The 16,478-nt window shown below is 45.3% G+C and overlaps 1 protein-coding gene across 1 annotated transcript in view; it reads left to right on the forward strand.

The window, feature by feature from the left end:
• Positions 1-16,478, forward strand: part of LAMA1 (laminin subunit alpha 1) — a 135,615-nt gene that overhangs the window by 91,934 nt on the left and 27,203 nt on the right. The window contains 13 exon segments of the mRNA XM_021096069.1: positions 1,379-1,541; positions 2,511-2,721; positions 2,880-2,996; positions 3,126-3,289; positions 5,349-5,484; positions 6,539-6,632; positions 8,195-8,311; positions 9,936-10,118; positions 10,432-10,586; positions 11,958-12,101; positions 13,309-13,442; positions 14,540-14,690; positions 15,797-15,921. Of these exon segments, the coding sequence (XP_020951728.1) occupies positions 1,379-1,541; positions 2,511-2,721; positions 2,880-2,996; positions 3,126-3,289; positions 5,349-5,484; positions 6,539-6,632; positions 8,195-8,311; positions 9,936-10,118; positions 10,432-10,586; positions 11,958-12,101; positions 13,309-13,442; positions 14,540-14,690; positions 15,797-15,921 (1,894 nt within the window).

Raw genomic sequence — 16,478 nt, forward strand, 5'->3', positions numbered from 1 at the left:
TGAGCCAGGTCCAACAGTGACCACAGGACAGGGTGAAGTAGAGGAGCTGATCACTCACGGGTGCAGGAGGAGGCAGCGTGCACATCTTGAGGAGCCACACCAGGCGGTCAAGGCCAGGTGCAGGCAGAAAGAGATGGGACCAGGAGAGCAGGCCTTATTATGGTTCGTGGGCGGAGGGCTTTGGGGTTCCTGGGCTAAAGGTCAGATCGCTCCGTCCAAAGCCAAGAGAGCAGGGCTCTGTCAGCCTCAGGCCTGATGTAACAGGTGCACAGGAGAAGGTGTTGGGGGGCAGAAAGATCATCCATCACAAGGGCCCCTGGGGAGTCAGAGCCAGGGCTTACATTTGCTTTTCCTCTGCTGCTGTCTGGGCGTGTGCTTGTGCGAGGGGCCAGTGTCAGCTGATGGTCCCTGCAGGTCCCTTAGCCAAACAAAAGGGATGCTGGGGCAGCAGTACCACAGAGTAGCTTAGCTACATTCTCCATACCCTTTGCCCACAGAAGGAGCTGATGGGCTTTGGAGCTTCAGTGTGGCCCCAAAGTCTATCCTAATACCAGAGTGATTGGGTCACAACTCAGTTGGGCTGTCACCTCTGATCTGGCTGTTAAAATGCTCAGTCTTTCAGCCATTGGAAATTCCTGCTTTTCTTATTAGATTCTAGGATAAGGGCAAAAAAGTATACAGACTCCAATACAAATCAGACTTTATAGGGCAAAAGGTAAGGAAATCATTAGAACAAATAACATATTTTTAAAAAGAGTGGTATTAAGGTGTTCCCATTGTGGCTCAGCAGGTTAAGAACCTGACATAATCTCTATGAAGATTCGGGTTCAAAACCTCGTTCAATGGATTAAGGATCCAGCGTAGCCACGAGCTACAGCTAGGGTGCAGAGGCAGCTCCGATCGACTGTTGCTGTGGCTGTGGCATAGGCTGGCAGCTGCAGCTGTGATTCGACCCCTAGCCTGGGAAGTTCCTCATGCTGCAGGTGTGGCCGTGCAAAGGAAAAGAAAAAAAAAAAGATCATTCTCAAGTCTTGATGGTTCATCATGCCATAAGTATGTAGAATACTTCTACATGCACTAGTTGGTGCCAAGGGCAGAGAAGGCCGAGGTTAGCATGGCGGCCATAGTCCTGCCCTTACAGGGTTTATAGGTACTGGGGAAGCGGACATGAAATAAACCAGGAACCCCTATTCCATGAGTGTTTTGACAGGGGACATCCAGAGGCCACTGGGACATATAGGTGGCCTGGCCTGGCTGGCGGTTCAACTCAGTGTAGGTGAACAGAGCAGGCCTCGCTGAAGGAGGTTCTAAGTCTTTCCATTTTAGTACTGTCCACTTTTGAGAGACCTATTCGATGTTCGATGGATTTTTTCCATAGAAATTATTGAAAAGGCAACAACTCTCAATCAGACCTTGGATGAAGATGTTCTGCTCCCCAATTCTACTCTTCAGAATATGCAGAATGACCTCACATCTTTGCTGGAAACCATACAGAAAAGGCATTTCCTGCAGATCCACCAGAATGCCACCCTTGAACTTAAGTAAGGTCCTGAATACCCTCCATGACCCAGCCAGTTAGTTGTGGGAACTTGAGAGCTGAGCGAGGAGGAGGCCCATGGCGGGGTAGGGGGGAACCGCAAGCTCCCCGTGGGGGCAGAATGTCTGCAAGAAGAGATGGATGCCGGCCCCTCCACGTAGAGAGAAATGCAATCCGTGTCACCATCTCACTGTGCTATTATGTCATAGGTTTGGTTTTTCTCTGTGACCTTGAAACAGCTTCTCCATCTAGCATGAACCAAAGCGTCTCCTGACACTGGCTGCACACAAGGTCAAGTGTAATGCCATGGACTCTCGTGGAAGCTAACGTAGGCAGTGGCTATCACGGAATGGACATTGTGCCAGAGTAATTTAGCTCAGTGATGCAAACTGTCATCGAAACCCATGATGTGAGAGGACAGATCACAAAGAATTGTGATGCATAGTCACTGGAAGCTTGCAATTTGCTTTCAGGCTTTTTTTCTTAGCATTTTCACACAGTTGTTTCTTGATGTCATAGCCAGGCTGTCTTTCTAGGTGGTGACCAATGCCTTAAGTACTGGTTTAAAGAGTCACACGATCCTGTCAAAACTCTAGTCTCTGTAGAGAGCTATTTAAACTATTTTTAAAATGTATTTTGCTATTTTAAATAAGGTTCTAATGAACAACTTAGATACACATTTTGTTCTGTATTTCCCATTAGCTTATCAGGGTCAGTGTTAAGAAGTGAGAAGGTTTCTTTTAATTCTGTTGCTAAAAAATGTTAGGAAGTTTGTGAGTTTAAGGATAAAGTGTAAATCTAGCATATGTGTAAGTTGAACAGTTGTTTCCCTCTTTAAGCTATTACCCTGTATCACTTAGGACTTGGAGCAGACACTCAGGACAGCTGTGTAAAAGTTCCTTCCACGGTCCTGTCTAGGATACGAACTTGATTGTTCGTTTCTAACCTTGCAAACCATCGGTTATTCTCCCAGGGCTGCTGAAGATTTATTGTCAAGAGTTCACGAAAACTACCAGAAGCCACAGGAAGCGTTGGAGATGTTAAAAGAAGCAGTCAGCAACCTCCTTTCAAAACACAGCCATGAAATGCAGGCTGCAGAAGGACTCCTGAGGGCAGCAGAGGCGAAGGCCCAGGAGAGCACTCGCCTGCTGCTCATCCTCGGGGCCAACCTGCGAGAATTCCACGTGAGTCTCACCAGCTCTGGCCCCAAATGGTCCTGTGTACATGGTCCCATTCTCAGCTTCTTAGAAAATGAGCCCCGAGAGCTCACATCATGTCAGGCACCAAGGGTGGGAAGCCGACTTGCTTTACGAAGCATCCTCAGAGGTGATTTTTGCTACAGGACCAAAATCTGCGTGTTCAGGAGGACCAGAACCTGACTTCAGCGCTCATTGCCGAGGGAAGAGGACTGCTGGAGATGGCCACTGCGCAGGCAGATGCAGCAGGAAAGGCTCTGGCGGTAAGTGCCACCTCGGCACAGCCCCCACCTCCAGGACTTGCAAAGGACCCTCCCCCACCTAAGATTCAGGCACCCCACTCCCACATGAACAGATGCTCATGTATTCACAAGGTTCATTTCTCCCCGTAGCAGTTGGAGCATCACCGGGACGAGCTACTTCTCTGGGCTGCTAAGATCCGGCACCACGTGGATGACCTGGTCATGCAGATGTCCCAAAGGGGAGCTCTGGAGCTGGTCTACAGAGCAGAGGATCATGCAGCTGAGCTCCAGAGACTGGCAGGGGCGCTGGACAGGTGAGACCACACCTGGTGGAACTCCACAGTACTGACCCATGGACAGGAGAGAAGAGGCATGGCTGGGTTTTTTGTTTTGTTTTGTTTTGGTAGTTTTGGGCCACACTTGCAGTATGTGGAAGTTCCCGGGCCAGGGATCAAACCAGCGCCACAGCAGTAACCCAAGCTGCAACAGTGACCATGCCAGATCCTTAACCACTAGGCTACCAGGGAACTCCAAGTCATTCTTCTTTTGTCTACAAATGAAGACTCCTCTTTTATGTCCATGGCAAGGAGGATTTCCCCCCACATTTGGTACATAGTTGACCATCAGCATGAATGTCATGATGGAAAAATGCCAACGGAGCCAGGTGAGGAGGAAAAAAAATATTATGCTACCATGTCAAGCCCTCAAGGCCATAAGTTTGTACTTGGTGCTTGGGACCTCCTTACTAGGTTGCCTGTGGACAGAACCAGGTACTAATTCCTTTACGTATCTTGACTTCTTGTGACATGGCTGGCTTTAGGCATGGGGGGAGGGTGGCCCACCCTAGACTAGGAGAGTGTTGAGAATAAATTTCCAACTCCTGAATGATGTCATCTCCATTATTTTCTACTGCCAAAGGTCATTGTACTCTAATTATTTTGGCAGATATTTTATTGATATTTGTCAGATAGGCCCTCGGCTTGTTCAATGCCTGAAATGAGCAGCACCACTTTTGGCCAGTGGTTTCCAAACTGTCTGCAGGAATAGACCAGGGAACTTCAAAATACTGATGCTCCCTCCCCATCCCGAAGACTCTGGGATGTGGCCTGTGCTTTTAATTTTTTTAAGTCCCCAGGTGATCCAGTGTGCAGCAAATGAGGGAATTGGGGTTTTACACTTTATTAATAATATACGCATTATGCCGAGTTAGTGAATTTATTTCTTTAGAATCTGTTCTAAATTATGAGTGGAAAAAGCCTGGACACACTGGGAAGATATTTGTGTGTTCCTGTGTGTAGGGTGTATTTGGTGAAAGGAGAGCAATCTTTTTCCAATTTGAGGAATGCTGCCACAGAAGATTAGTTCATGCAATGAACGCAGTTAAAAACATAACATAGACTGTGGCGGAAGCTACCAGTGGCCTTGAGCGTTACTGGTCATGTCCACCATTGGAATCAGTAACAGGAAATGGAATCAGATACCCAGTTCTTCTCCTTTCCTCATCTTTCATCACTTCCCGACAGAGAAAAGGATGTTCCGACTGCACCCACAGCTACTGTAAAATCTTTGTTACGCGGCATGCGGAGTAAGAGCCGTTTGGTCTGATGCATAACATTAAACAGCATGATTATCTTTTATTTATAATTCACTGAATTTTGCCACTCAAGTAGCAGCAAGTCATAACTGCGGATGTCTGGTTTGGGAATCACCCAACTCAGGAACCTTGGGAAGGACACGAAGTGGGTTACTCAGCAGGCACAGATGTGTCAATTGTCAGATTTCAGTCTGAAGCTTGAGCAAGCTGGGTGACATTGCAGCATTACCCGCTGGCACATTCCCACTGGTAATTTGCCCAAGTAGAAGAGTGAAGTTCAGATGATTGAAATATTGTGCGATCCTCCTCCCAGACCTCTAGAGAATTCCATCAAATTGGTACATGCTCTTTGAGGAATAACATTCAGCATCCTTATATATGCTGAGAAAAGCTTTTTTAAAATTAACATGTGCATTGTAGGAGAGAGCACCACCAATGCAGACATGCAATGGTCTCAGCATGTGCAGGAGGTTGAACGGAGATCAAAAGATGTTGAGGGCAGCGGGTGGAAACCGATGGATGGTTAAAAAGATGGCAAACGGCCATCGTCTCTTCTCTGGGTATTAATTAAATAGTAGTTCTTAGGGTCACTGTGACAGTGTGACTGCTGCTTCCTAAGATTATGTTTGGAGTTAGAGGGGACTCCTTATGTTGCCATGGAATCCTATGGTCCTCACTGACGATGCTTCTCTAAGCAGAGAGAAACTGGGAGCTTTTAAGATCAGTGGGCAAGTTCAGTTTAGGTGATCGTAACATCTCTCCCTATGCTGATTTCGTAGTGGCCTTGGAGATGTTAGAAATGTGTCCCTGAATGCGACTAGTGCAACCCACATCCATTCCGACATCTGGAGCCTGATCGAAGAGTCAGAGAAGTTGGCAGAAGATGCTCTTGAAACTGTGAGCAATGTGAGTGCGGTAAGAAGTGCCCTCTGGGCTTTATGTGTGTTTTCCTCCCCTGGGAGAGTGGTCCTTCACCGAGGTACTTGGGCAAGGATGCAGTGGCTTCAGTTTATGCTGGTCAGCATTCTTTTCTGGTGGGATCTGTTTAAAGCATCTGTCATCATGTGATGTTAAGTTTTCATTTGCAGTCATAAATAATTCTTTTTATTTTTTTAAGGGCTGCACCCATGGCATATGGAAGTTCCCAGGCTAGGGGTCGAATCAGAGTCGCAGCTGCTGGCCTACATCACAGCCAGAGCAATGGGGGATCCAAGCTGCATCTCCAGCCTACACCATAGCTCCTGGCAATGCCGGATCCTGAACCCACTGATCGAGGTCAGGGATTGAACCTACATCATCATGGATATACAGTTGGGTTTGTTACTGTTGAGCCACAATAGGAACTCCATTAATAAATCTTTATTAAGACAAGGGAGGAGTTTCGGTCATGGCTCAGCAGTTAATGAATCCGACTAGTATCCATGAGGACTCGGGTTCGATCCCTGGCCTCACTCAGTGGATTAAGGATCTGACATTGCCATGAGCTGTGGTGTAGGTCACAGACGAGGCTCAGAACCCACGTTGCTATGGCTCTGTTGTAGGCCTGTGGCTACAGCTCTGATTGGACCAGTGGCCTGGGAACCTCCATATGCCAAGGGTGCGGCCTCAAAAAGGAAAAAAAAAAAAAAAAAAGACAAGGGACTAGTGATGTAAAGATGAGGAAAGTGTCACAATTTCTTAGGACAAAGAAGATGCTCCTTGATGTCCCCTTGAGACATCGTTTCCTCCCCCTGGTGAAGCTCTTCATTTAATGGCTGGTTTGGGGGGTTATATATTTTTTGATGGCTCTGTTCTTTCTCTTCAGCCATAAACTAGAACACATATTAAATATAAGAGAGAACAGTTTAAATTGTCCTTACCTGGACTTCCTTCTTTGGAACTGCACTGGAGCCTCTTCTGATATTTCTCCCCTCCAGCAGGGCTCCATCCTGCCCTCCAGGAGCCGTGTTGAAATTGGTCTGTCTTACAGGTCTCGGAATCTCTTGTTGCTGATGTGAAAGCAGCTGTGCAGCGCAGTTCTGAGTTTCTAAGAGAAAGCAGCAGCCTGAGCAGAAAGCATGGAGGTCAGTTTCCAGCCTAGACTCTGCTGATCAGCAGAGTGAGAGTGGACATGTCTCTGAACAGACTTCCAGAACGTTCTCCTTTCCTGGAGCATCCTGAAGCTTAACACGTCTTTGTCACAATAATAGCGCATTTTCCATCATAGAAACATCATGTAATGTTTACTGCTATTTCGCTGTCAGGGGCCATCCCCGCTAATCTTCCATAGACTCATGAAAGCTTCCCTGAGAACCAACCCCCCACTCACGGCCTTAGCTCCTGAGCTCTTGCTGTTCTTCATGGTGTTTGTCAGGTTTTCTGTGATTTCAAGTGCTTCTCCATTCATCTCTCAGTGTCTGACAGTTTCTTGAAGAGTCATATCACATTTGATACTGCTTTGGCCTTCTTCACAGGGCTAATATAATGCTAGACTCATGGCAGGTTCTCATGAAATAATTATTGAAATCCATCATAATTTATTATGATTTATCTATTTAAAAATACACCTATGCAGTTCTGTTTTCCCTAAGGGTTTCGGAAAATATTTTTTGGCATATATAAGAGCTATCCAATACGCGTAACACAAAATGGCAGAGGAATCTGTTGTGTAAGAGAAATTAGTTTTATAAAATGTAGTGTACCTATTACCGTAATATACTCTAATTACCGTAATACACTCTATGTACTGTAATGTACTCTAATACATCAAAAATATTTTTGTTTCTTTGTGAGTGGCACCATTTAGAATTTCTGTGTCATCTCACAGCATAAGACGTCCATTATTCTCCATCATAAAGCATGAAACACAAACCCTAGCATCACCGTTGATGGGCTGTGGTTTTAGTCTCCATAACTAAAGGTATTTCGTAGACCACAAAATAGTGAGTTTTCTGACAACTAAAACTTTAGACAGTGCCATCATGTCCATCAAGGATGCTATCAATGATTTATTTTTTAACCAACTGTTCAGAATCTAAATATGATTATATATTATGAACAGCAATTTTCAAATTAAAAGCTTTGAACCAAGAGCTTTGATCCAACTTGAAGGAGGCTGGAGTTCCCTGGTGGCCTAGAGGTTAAGGATCCGGGTTGTCCCTGCTGTGGCGCAGGTTCGATCCCTGGCTCAGGAACTTCCACAACTGGGTGGTCAGAGGGAGCAGGAAAGCCGGGGAAGAGCCTGGCTGGGAGACTTTGTGGGGAGATTCCTAAGCAGGAGTCCACGTTTGGGGTTTTACAACCCAGAGGAGAAAGGTGGCCAAGATTGAGGTGTGGTTGGGAACTTCATGAGTCTGATTAAGACAGTGATTTAAAGACGGTTCTCCACCCTGGAGCTCTCATTAATTTGGACGTGAAATTCAAAAGGAAATATTAGTGAGAAGGGAAAAAATGATCTGCTTAGCAAACTAAAAACACACAATTTGTATACTGAGTGGTGCTAAGTCTTGCTGGCAAAACTTTCAATATCTGGGGTCTCTGGAGAAAGCTGCCGATTTTACAGGTGGGTCAGGAATGATCAAGAAAACCGTTGCCTAGGTAATTTGTAGGGCTAGCCTCAAAGGGAACACTTTTCCCCCTTTGATAGGTATCACGTCGGAACTGAAGGAACTGAAAAATACTACAAGCAGATTTCAAGAGAATGCTAATCAAATTACGAGGCAGATCAACGAATCACTCTTGCTACTTAGAGCAATTCCTGAAGGTAAGTGGAAAGGGGGGTCATGATTTCATTAATATCTTCTATCGCAAAACCCTTAGACGTGAGCATGAGGAAGGCCTGCCACGAGTCTGGTGCAGAGCCCTCTCCCCAAATGAGACCAAGATTGAGATAGTTTTCACTTTCAGAGGAAGATGGTTTGTAAGAGAAGATGACTCTGTTTTTTGTGTTTTTTTTTTTTTTTTTTTTTTTTTTTTTTTTTTTATAACGTCAGAGCACCTGCATTGGAATAGAATTACACTCTGAAAAACAAAAGCTTTTGATTCTTTATGCTACCCTATTGCTTCCTTTTACAGTGGGCTAGACACATCCCTGAGATGAAAGAGGGTCATCCAAAGATGCCAGCAAGTAGAGAAGCTGGAATGTTCCTGCTTTAGAGGGAAATACTAGACTCATTATAAATCTGGGAAGCTAGAGAATTCTTGCTTGAAAATTAAATCTTCCTTCGTGAGCCATAAGCATTCTAAAATAGATCACTTTAATATTGATAGTTTGGAAATGCATTGTTCATGAAGACTGAAATAGGATAACTTTTTTTTTGTTTGTTTTTGTTTTTTAGGGCTGCACTTGCGGCATATGGAGGTTCCCAGGCTAGGGGTCAAATTGGAGCTGTAGCTGCTGGCCCAAGCCACAGCCACAGCAACGCTGCATCTGAGCCAAGTCTGTGACCTACACCACAGCTCGTGGCAACACCGGATCCTTAATCCACTGAGCAAGGCCAGGGATCAAACCTGCATCCTCATGGATGCTAGTCGGATTCATTCCCTCTGAGCCATGACGAGAACTCCTGGACTGACTTCTTACCTTAAAGGAACATTTTCTGATCTGGAAATTTCTTCTTCTCCTTCTCCTCCTCCTTCTTCTTTTTAAAGATATGTGATATATGTTGATCAAACACGGAAAAATAACTTTTTATTTTCAGCAATTTCAAACTTGCTGAAATGTTGCAAGAAAAGTAAAAGGAACCTGTAAGACCTTCATCCAGCTTCTTCTAGTGTTAATCTTGCCCCACTATATATTAAACACTTTAAAAATGAATGCGGTGCCTTAAAAAAAAATCTCCCAGATTGCCTAGAATAGCTGAATTCTAATTTATCTTCAGTAACCATTGAGTTGTTATTGTGCTGTTATTTCTAGCAGCCGATTGATGTGGTGGGCAAATATACTTCCTCTAGCCAAGGAATCTCTCTCCACCACAGATTTAAATTCCCAAACTTCTTATCCAGACACAGAGCGGTCTGACGGAGGTATGAATGACTATGAGAAGAGCATGACCGGAAAAGGGCCCAAGTAAAGCGTTTAGATTATTAACACATAAGACACTGGGCCCATGGCAATTAGCAGTTGTTTTATGATCTCATTGTGTATTGAAATCATATTTCAATACAGAGGATCTTCACCCTAAATGTTTCATTCATCCCTAAAAGGAAGCCGTAGAGCACGTGACCTACAGCCTTTGTGTTGCCATTAAAAACAGCAGCCTCCCTTGTGTTCAACAGCCAATGAGAAATTCCGTAACATGGTTCTGGGTAAAAATGACATGTGTGGTTTTATGGTTTTCTCTGTGTGTACCCCCTGGAGTGCGTGCTAGCCTGTAACCTTACTGCAGGTGTCAGTGACAGGGGGACCAGAATCCAAGAGCTGGCCGCGTCTGCAAACCAGAGCGCGACAAGCACGTTCAGGAATGTCCTGGGGCTGAGTCAGAAGCTGCGGAATACCTCTTCGGACCTGTCCAGGGTCAATGCCACGCTGCAGGAGACAGACCAACTTCTCCGCGACTCGTCGATGACCAGTACGTGGCGGTCCCCTCCCCGCCAGGAAAGTCTGTGATTTGCATCATCTGAGCAAGCCTGGGGCACAGAGGTGCCTTGTGCCCAGCCTGCATTCCTAAACACTAAAAAGGCACCTACCTCTGGATTTGCACCTAGAAAGAAAAGGGCCTGGGGTAACGGCTAATGTGGTTGTGTTTTCCATGTAGTTACCAAAAATATCATGGGTTTGATTATTAGGATATTCGGGTTTCTTTCATTGCCTTAGTGATGTGACCAATTCATTTCTCTTGTTTTCCCCCTCCCTCCAATTGTCCGGCCACCTTCATACTTTAGCTTTGTTAGCTGGAAGAAAAGTCAGAGATGTGGAGACACAAGCCAGCCTTTTATTTGATCGACTGAAGCCTTTGAAGACCCTGGAAGAGACCCTGAGCAGAAACCTATCAGAAATCAAACTGCTGATCAGCCAGGCCCGGAAACAGGCAGCGTCTGTGAGTGGGTGCTCCCCAGGGCCTCCCAGTGCTGCCCAGCACTCCCAAAGCTGAGGCTCCAGTAGCCAAGTCCCAGGGGCCGCCTGTGCAAAGGGCTCTGTCATACCTGCCCCAGCAAGCTCTCAGCCACCCCAGATTCCTCCCAGCCTGTCACCAAGCGTATTTCAAACCTTGTCGGATAGGTATTTACTTAAGTATGTTTCGTTAGTCTCCTTCTCTTTGATTTCTGCTTTCATTCAGTGTGTTTCATAAGGTTGCAAAGAACCTCTGTGTCTTTAGGGAGGTTTATCTTTGTGGTCTAGATTTATGGATCCATACCGATTACCTCAATAGCTAAGTGTCACCATCACTGTAAGTCTCATTGGTTGCATGTGGTGTTATTTCCACACAAGGTTTCCCACCTTGGTTTTCACCTTCCACGTACTCTTCAGAATGTTCATGCAGTGTGGGCCTCAACTCCAGGATTCTGATGAAGCAGCATGGATGCTGCATAAATCCAGGCCACTGGTTGCATAAAACACCAGAGAAGCACAACTTGAGGGCTTGTTTCCCGGCGGTCCTTGGCACATGGCTTTGGCTGTGCTTTAAAGGAGAGGAGCTTCAGGGAAATAAGGCTTGAGAGATTATCATTTGTCATGTTCCTGGGGACCTATAGACCATGAGTGTGACCTCCGGTCTAAGGTTTATCTTCCTGGAACTTCTGGCCCAGAGAAAGGGGCTCCGGATTCTTTGGTCCCCGAGTGACCTCACTGGAAAAGGGCTGTGGGTTTACAAGGGCTCTGGTTTCCATCTGTTTTAGTTCCAGTCACCAAATAAATGTAAACCTGTTGGATGGCTCCAAGCATTCTGCTTAATGTAAACTCACAATCTTGAAGGTTACTGTACAGAATCCATGAGAGTAATTCTTTATCAGAGAAAAATATATAAGTGGAATCATCGTTCTATAGATATTTGCTGGATGAATAAGTAGATCAGCCTTCCGCTGATTCTGTAAATGACCCACCAGTACCTTCTCTGTGCCAGAGGCAAGATTCCAAGGTGAACCGGATCAGTTCCTTGTCTTTGTCCTTCTTTTGATTGTTGGTTTTGGTCCATGTCTCACATGAGAGAGGTTCCCTCCAGGAAATACCCTGTTAAAATCCAAGACCAACTTTTCCATGTTAAGCTACTTTACCAAAAACAACAAGTTTTCGCACCCATCTGCTTTTTCACTTTATGAGACCCAGATTGCTCTGTATTATCTAGAGGGGAAAGCCGGCAGCAGGGGCAAGTGGGGAATAGAAGAGCACTTTCAAGCTGCAGGCGAGCTGCCAGTGTGTGTCCCTAAAGGACTTTTGGGCACTCAAGGACACTTCCCTTTTCCTCCTGCAGATCAAAGTCGCCGTGTCTGCAGACAGAGACTGCATCCGGGCCTACCAGCCTCAGATTTCCTCTACCAACTATAACAGCCTGACCCTAAACGTGAAGACAGACGAGCCTGACAACCTTCTCTTCTACCTGGGGAGCAGCACCAGTGTGAGTGTGACCTGCCAAAGCAATGCCACCAAGTCCCTTAGGGACAGGGTGTATTTTCTGAATTGGTACTTATTTGGGGAAAAAAAAAATAGGGCCCTTGGGAAATCACTAATTCTTATAAGGGAGCTAATCTTTTGCTAACCTGGTAATACTAGATTAAAAATGAACTAGGAAGTTCCCATTATGGCTCAGTGGTAGTGAATCTTAGTAATGTAGTTTAGATACTTAGTGAATCAGACTAGTATCCATGAGGATGTGGCTTTGATTGCTGGCCTCGCTCAGTGGGTTGGGGATCCAGCATTGCTGTGGCTGTGGCGTAGGCCAGCAGCTGCAGCTCTGATTCAAGCCCTAGCCTGGGAATGTCCATGTGCCTCAAGTATGGCCCTAGAAAGCAAGCAAACTATGGAACTGAATGACTGTGAGGAGGAGGGTGGCTTTGATGAAAGATGCCCCCCACCCACCACCCCCACATCCTAACTGTGAACCATGAGGACCAAACTTTTCATAATGTACCTCTGAAGCCACCAAGTTTCTCTTTGGGTCTGTGGAGTCCATCTTGGTGGCTGTCACCAGGGGTGGAGGTGTGCACCGCAACGGGCACATCAGGTGGTCAGGCATCCCCCAGGACCTTCCACCCACCGAGACCCTCCTGGCTCCCAGAGGTGAAGACTATTGATTCCTTGGGCTGTGTCAGTGGGAGTGAGTCAGAGCCCTTGGGTATGTTAGGGCAGAAAACATGAGGAAGCCCAAATGCCATCTGCTGTGTCTCCTTAAAATGCACAGTGCAAAACACAGGTCAGTCCATGACGCCGGATATCATGGCTGCCATCTTGTTGTGCGCCTCACGTTTGTGTGTTCTCAGGCTGGGCAAACAAACATGTGTGGTGCCTTTGCTCATGACCCCATAGAGGCTGGACACCACCAGCAAGTCTTCCTGGAGACCCTCATAGGAGGCTTCGTAAAGGCCATGCTGGGCGAGGGTGGAGGGGCACAGGTGGCTGATGGTGGCCGCCACCTCCAATACTCTAGGTCAGGCTCCAGCTCCAGGAGGGGGAGCTGGAAAGACAAAAGATCATGTCTTATTTTTCACTTTTCTATTCCTTAAGAATACAGAAAGTGCTATAAGAACTGGCTCTTTAAAGTGTTTTGGTTGTCACGTGAATTGTCTGGTATGTGACCTCATCCCCACTCCTGCCCCGCACCCCAGTCCGATTTTCTGGCAGTGGAGATGCGGAGAGGGAAAGTGGCCTTCCTCTGGGATTTGGGCTCCGGGTCAGCACGTGTGGAATTTCCAGACTTCCCGATTGATGACAGCAGATGGCACAGCATCTATGTAACCAGGTAGCAGCGAAAGTTCTCTCAGAGCATCTGTCTTTTTTAAACCTGCATCTTCTAAGTCATTACATGTCTGTAATATCAGATAACAGTCTGAAATTTCTGGGAAGTCAGATTATAGTGAAACCAGAATACTTGGTTTGGATTAATTATAGAAATAAGGTTTTGTGTTTTTTTTTTTTTTCATTACTGCAGAAGAAATAAACTTGGTTACCAAAACCGATAATCAAAAGAAGGAAAAAGTTAAAAGCTTATGTTACCTTTAGAATGTAAGGTCTCATGTGGTGCAGTGGAAGAGAATCCAACTAGGAGCCATGAGGTTACAGGTTTGATCCCTGGCCTCGCTCAGTGGGTTAAGGATACGGTGTTGCTGTGAGCAGTGGTATAGGTCACAGACACAGCTCGGATCTGGCATTGCTGTGGCTATGGTATAGGTCGGTAGCTGTAGCTCCAATTGGACCCTTAGCCTGGGAACCTTCATATGCTGCAGGTGCAGCCCTCAAAAGCAAAAAAAAAAGAATGTAAGTCTTAACCTGAGGCAGCCAACCCAGTAAAGTGTGTTCGCCCCAGCAACGGGGAGTAAAGCCCAAGGTGGCGGAAACGCCATGTGGCTGGCGGGGTACAAGCAGAGTGCCGAGATCAGGATACAAGTGGGGATGCGTTTTAGCAAAATTCTTCCTTTTAAAGCCCCTCTCCAGGGCCAACTGCTGTTAAGCAGCTGTAGGTGTATCTTTCTTTTCCCTTTTCGGTAATATTACAGTTTGTTGTTGATGGTGTGTTGTTGGGAATTTCTGATTTCTGCTTTTCCATTCGAACAAATCAGATAATAATAAAGGCAGAAGACTGCTCCCAGTATATCTAGTCCATTATCCGTAACTATTTTAAGCAAGGAGGTAATGTGATTGAATTCATGTTTTAGAAGAAATGCTCCACGTGACTTTGCAGTGCAAACTTGAGGTGGGCTTGGCAAGACCAGAAGCAGAGAGACCCGCTGGGGACATGGGGAGAAGCAGAGGGAGGCTGCAGGTGACACAAGTGTGCATGTCTGCTCATTGGCTTGCAATCCTGAAAGTGCTCTTTTTGCAATTCTTTGTGATCCTTAGATTTGGAAACACTGGTTCGTTGAGTGTAAAGGAAATGAGCGCGTCCCAAAAGCCACCACCAAGAACAAGCAAATCCCCTGGCACGGCTAATGTTCTGGACGTAAACAATTCAACATTGATGTTTGTTGGAGGGCTTGGAGGACAGATCAAGGTAACCTTCAGAACGTCCGTCTGAGCGGGACTGATTGGCTGGTTTTACCAAAATATAAAATAAATATGTACATGTAAAACTGACTTACTTTGCTATACACATGAAAGTAACACAACTTTCTAAGTCAATTTATAAGTCTAAGAAAATTTATTTCTTTAATGAATGTGTTTAAATTTTTGAAAATATTCTAGGCAGGTGAAGATGGTCCAGCTTCTATCATTGTGCTTAATGACAGTTCATCTGCAGCCTTGGGTTGGTTTTATAAAGGATCATGCTTAATAAATAGAATAAATGGAAAAGAAGGCAATGGTTCATTTCACTATTCATTTTCTCCCCAATAATAGAAGAGGAAATTCAATATTACACACTAATTTCTGTGGACTTCCTCTGTGTTTATTTTAACTCTAGTGGTAGATGAATACCAAGTAGTGTTTAGCAAAAGAGCCCATCGTGTATTTTATTATATCAGTTATGCTCTCACCCAGTAAAGTTGAGCCGCCTGGATTTGGTTCATTGCTGAAATGAGAGTAGGGGTCTCCACTCCCACCAGGCCCTCATGGCCAACTACATTCTCTGGGTCTCTTTTCTCCTTTGTTAAGGGACCTTTTCTCTAGTGACTTTAGTAACCGAGGTGACCTTTGGGATCTCGTCTTGCTGTCACTTGGGATTCCAGTTCATGATTGGAAGGAAGCCCGGTGTTCCCAGACTGGTCATTTTTCTGGCTGTTGTTTTCTCAAAATTTGGATCCATTAGATTTGAGTTCCCAAGGAGGAGTTTCGTGTTCTTAAGGAATATACCTAGAATAAGATAGATATATTCATGCCCTTAAAGACTATAGTCCTGGAGTTCCCGTTGTGGCTCAGTGGGTTAAGAATCTGACGAGTATCCATGAGGATGCAAATTTGATCTCTGGCCTCGCTCAGTGGGTTAAGGATCCGGCATTGCCATGAGCTGTGGTGTAGGTTGCAGATGCAGCTCTGATTCGACTCCTAGCCTGGGAACTTTCATATGCTACAGGTGCAGCCATAAAAAGAAAAAGAAACAAGAAAGTATTCTTCTGCCCCTAATATACATGGCCTGTGTGTGTGTGTGTTCGTTTGCATTAGAAGTCTCCAGCTGTGAAGGTCACTCATTTTAAAGGCTGCATGGGAGAGGCCTTCCTGAATGGACAGTCCATCGGCCTATGGAACTACATGGAAAGGGAAGGGAAGTGCCACGGCTGCTTTGGAAGGTAATATGCCCTGCGAGCAACATATGAGACGCTAACATGCACTGTGGCCCTGTCCTGGGAAAAGGTTAGAGGCAGCATTTCCAACACTCCGTTGACCCTGAACTCTTCTTAAAAAGGAGTCCTCCAGCGTGGCTGTGTTCCATAGAACGAGCTTTGTAAGTGCTGATAGAGACACAAACGGGTCCCTATGTCTACATTTGTCAGTGGATTAAACTGTCTTCACTTTAGATAAATGCCCTCCCCTCTTAGACAAACTTTAGCTCAAGGAGTTAATAAATGACTTCTAGTAACTGGATCCATTTTAACAGGTCAGTAATCAGAATTCATTGTCCTTTTACCTTTGTGCATACTTTGGCCATTGTTAAATCATTAGCATGGTCCATCATTAGCAGTGTTCTTTAGCTTTAAAAAAGTTTTTTTCTCAATATGATCATTTACCGTTAACTTTGATTTATATTAGGAAGTAGACGTATTGAATTTTTTTGTTTTTTTTCCTCTTTGAGTATACTTACACCTCTTTGCATGGTATCAGCATGTGCATAATTATGAACAATCTC

This window comes from Sus scrofa, chromosome 6 (genome assembly GCF_000003025.6).
Source record: "Sus scrofa isolate TJ Tabasco breed Duroc chromosome 6, Sscrofa11.1, whole genome shotgun sequence".
NCBI lineage: Eukaryota > Metazoa > Chordata > Mammalia > Artiodactyla > Suidae > Sus > Sus scrofa.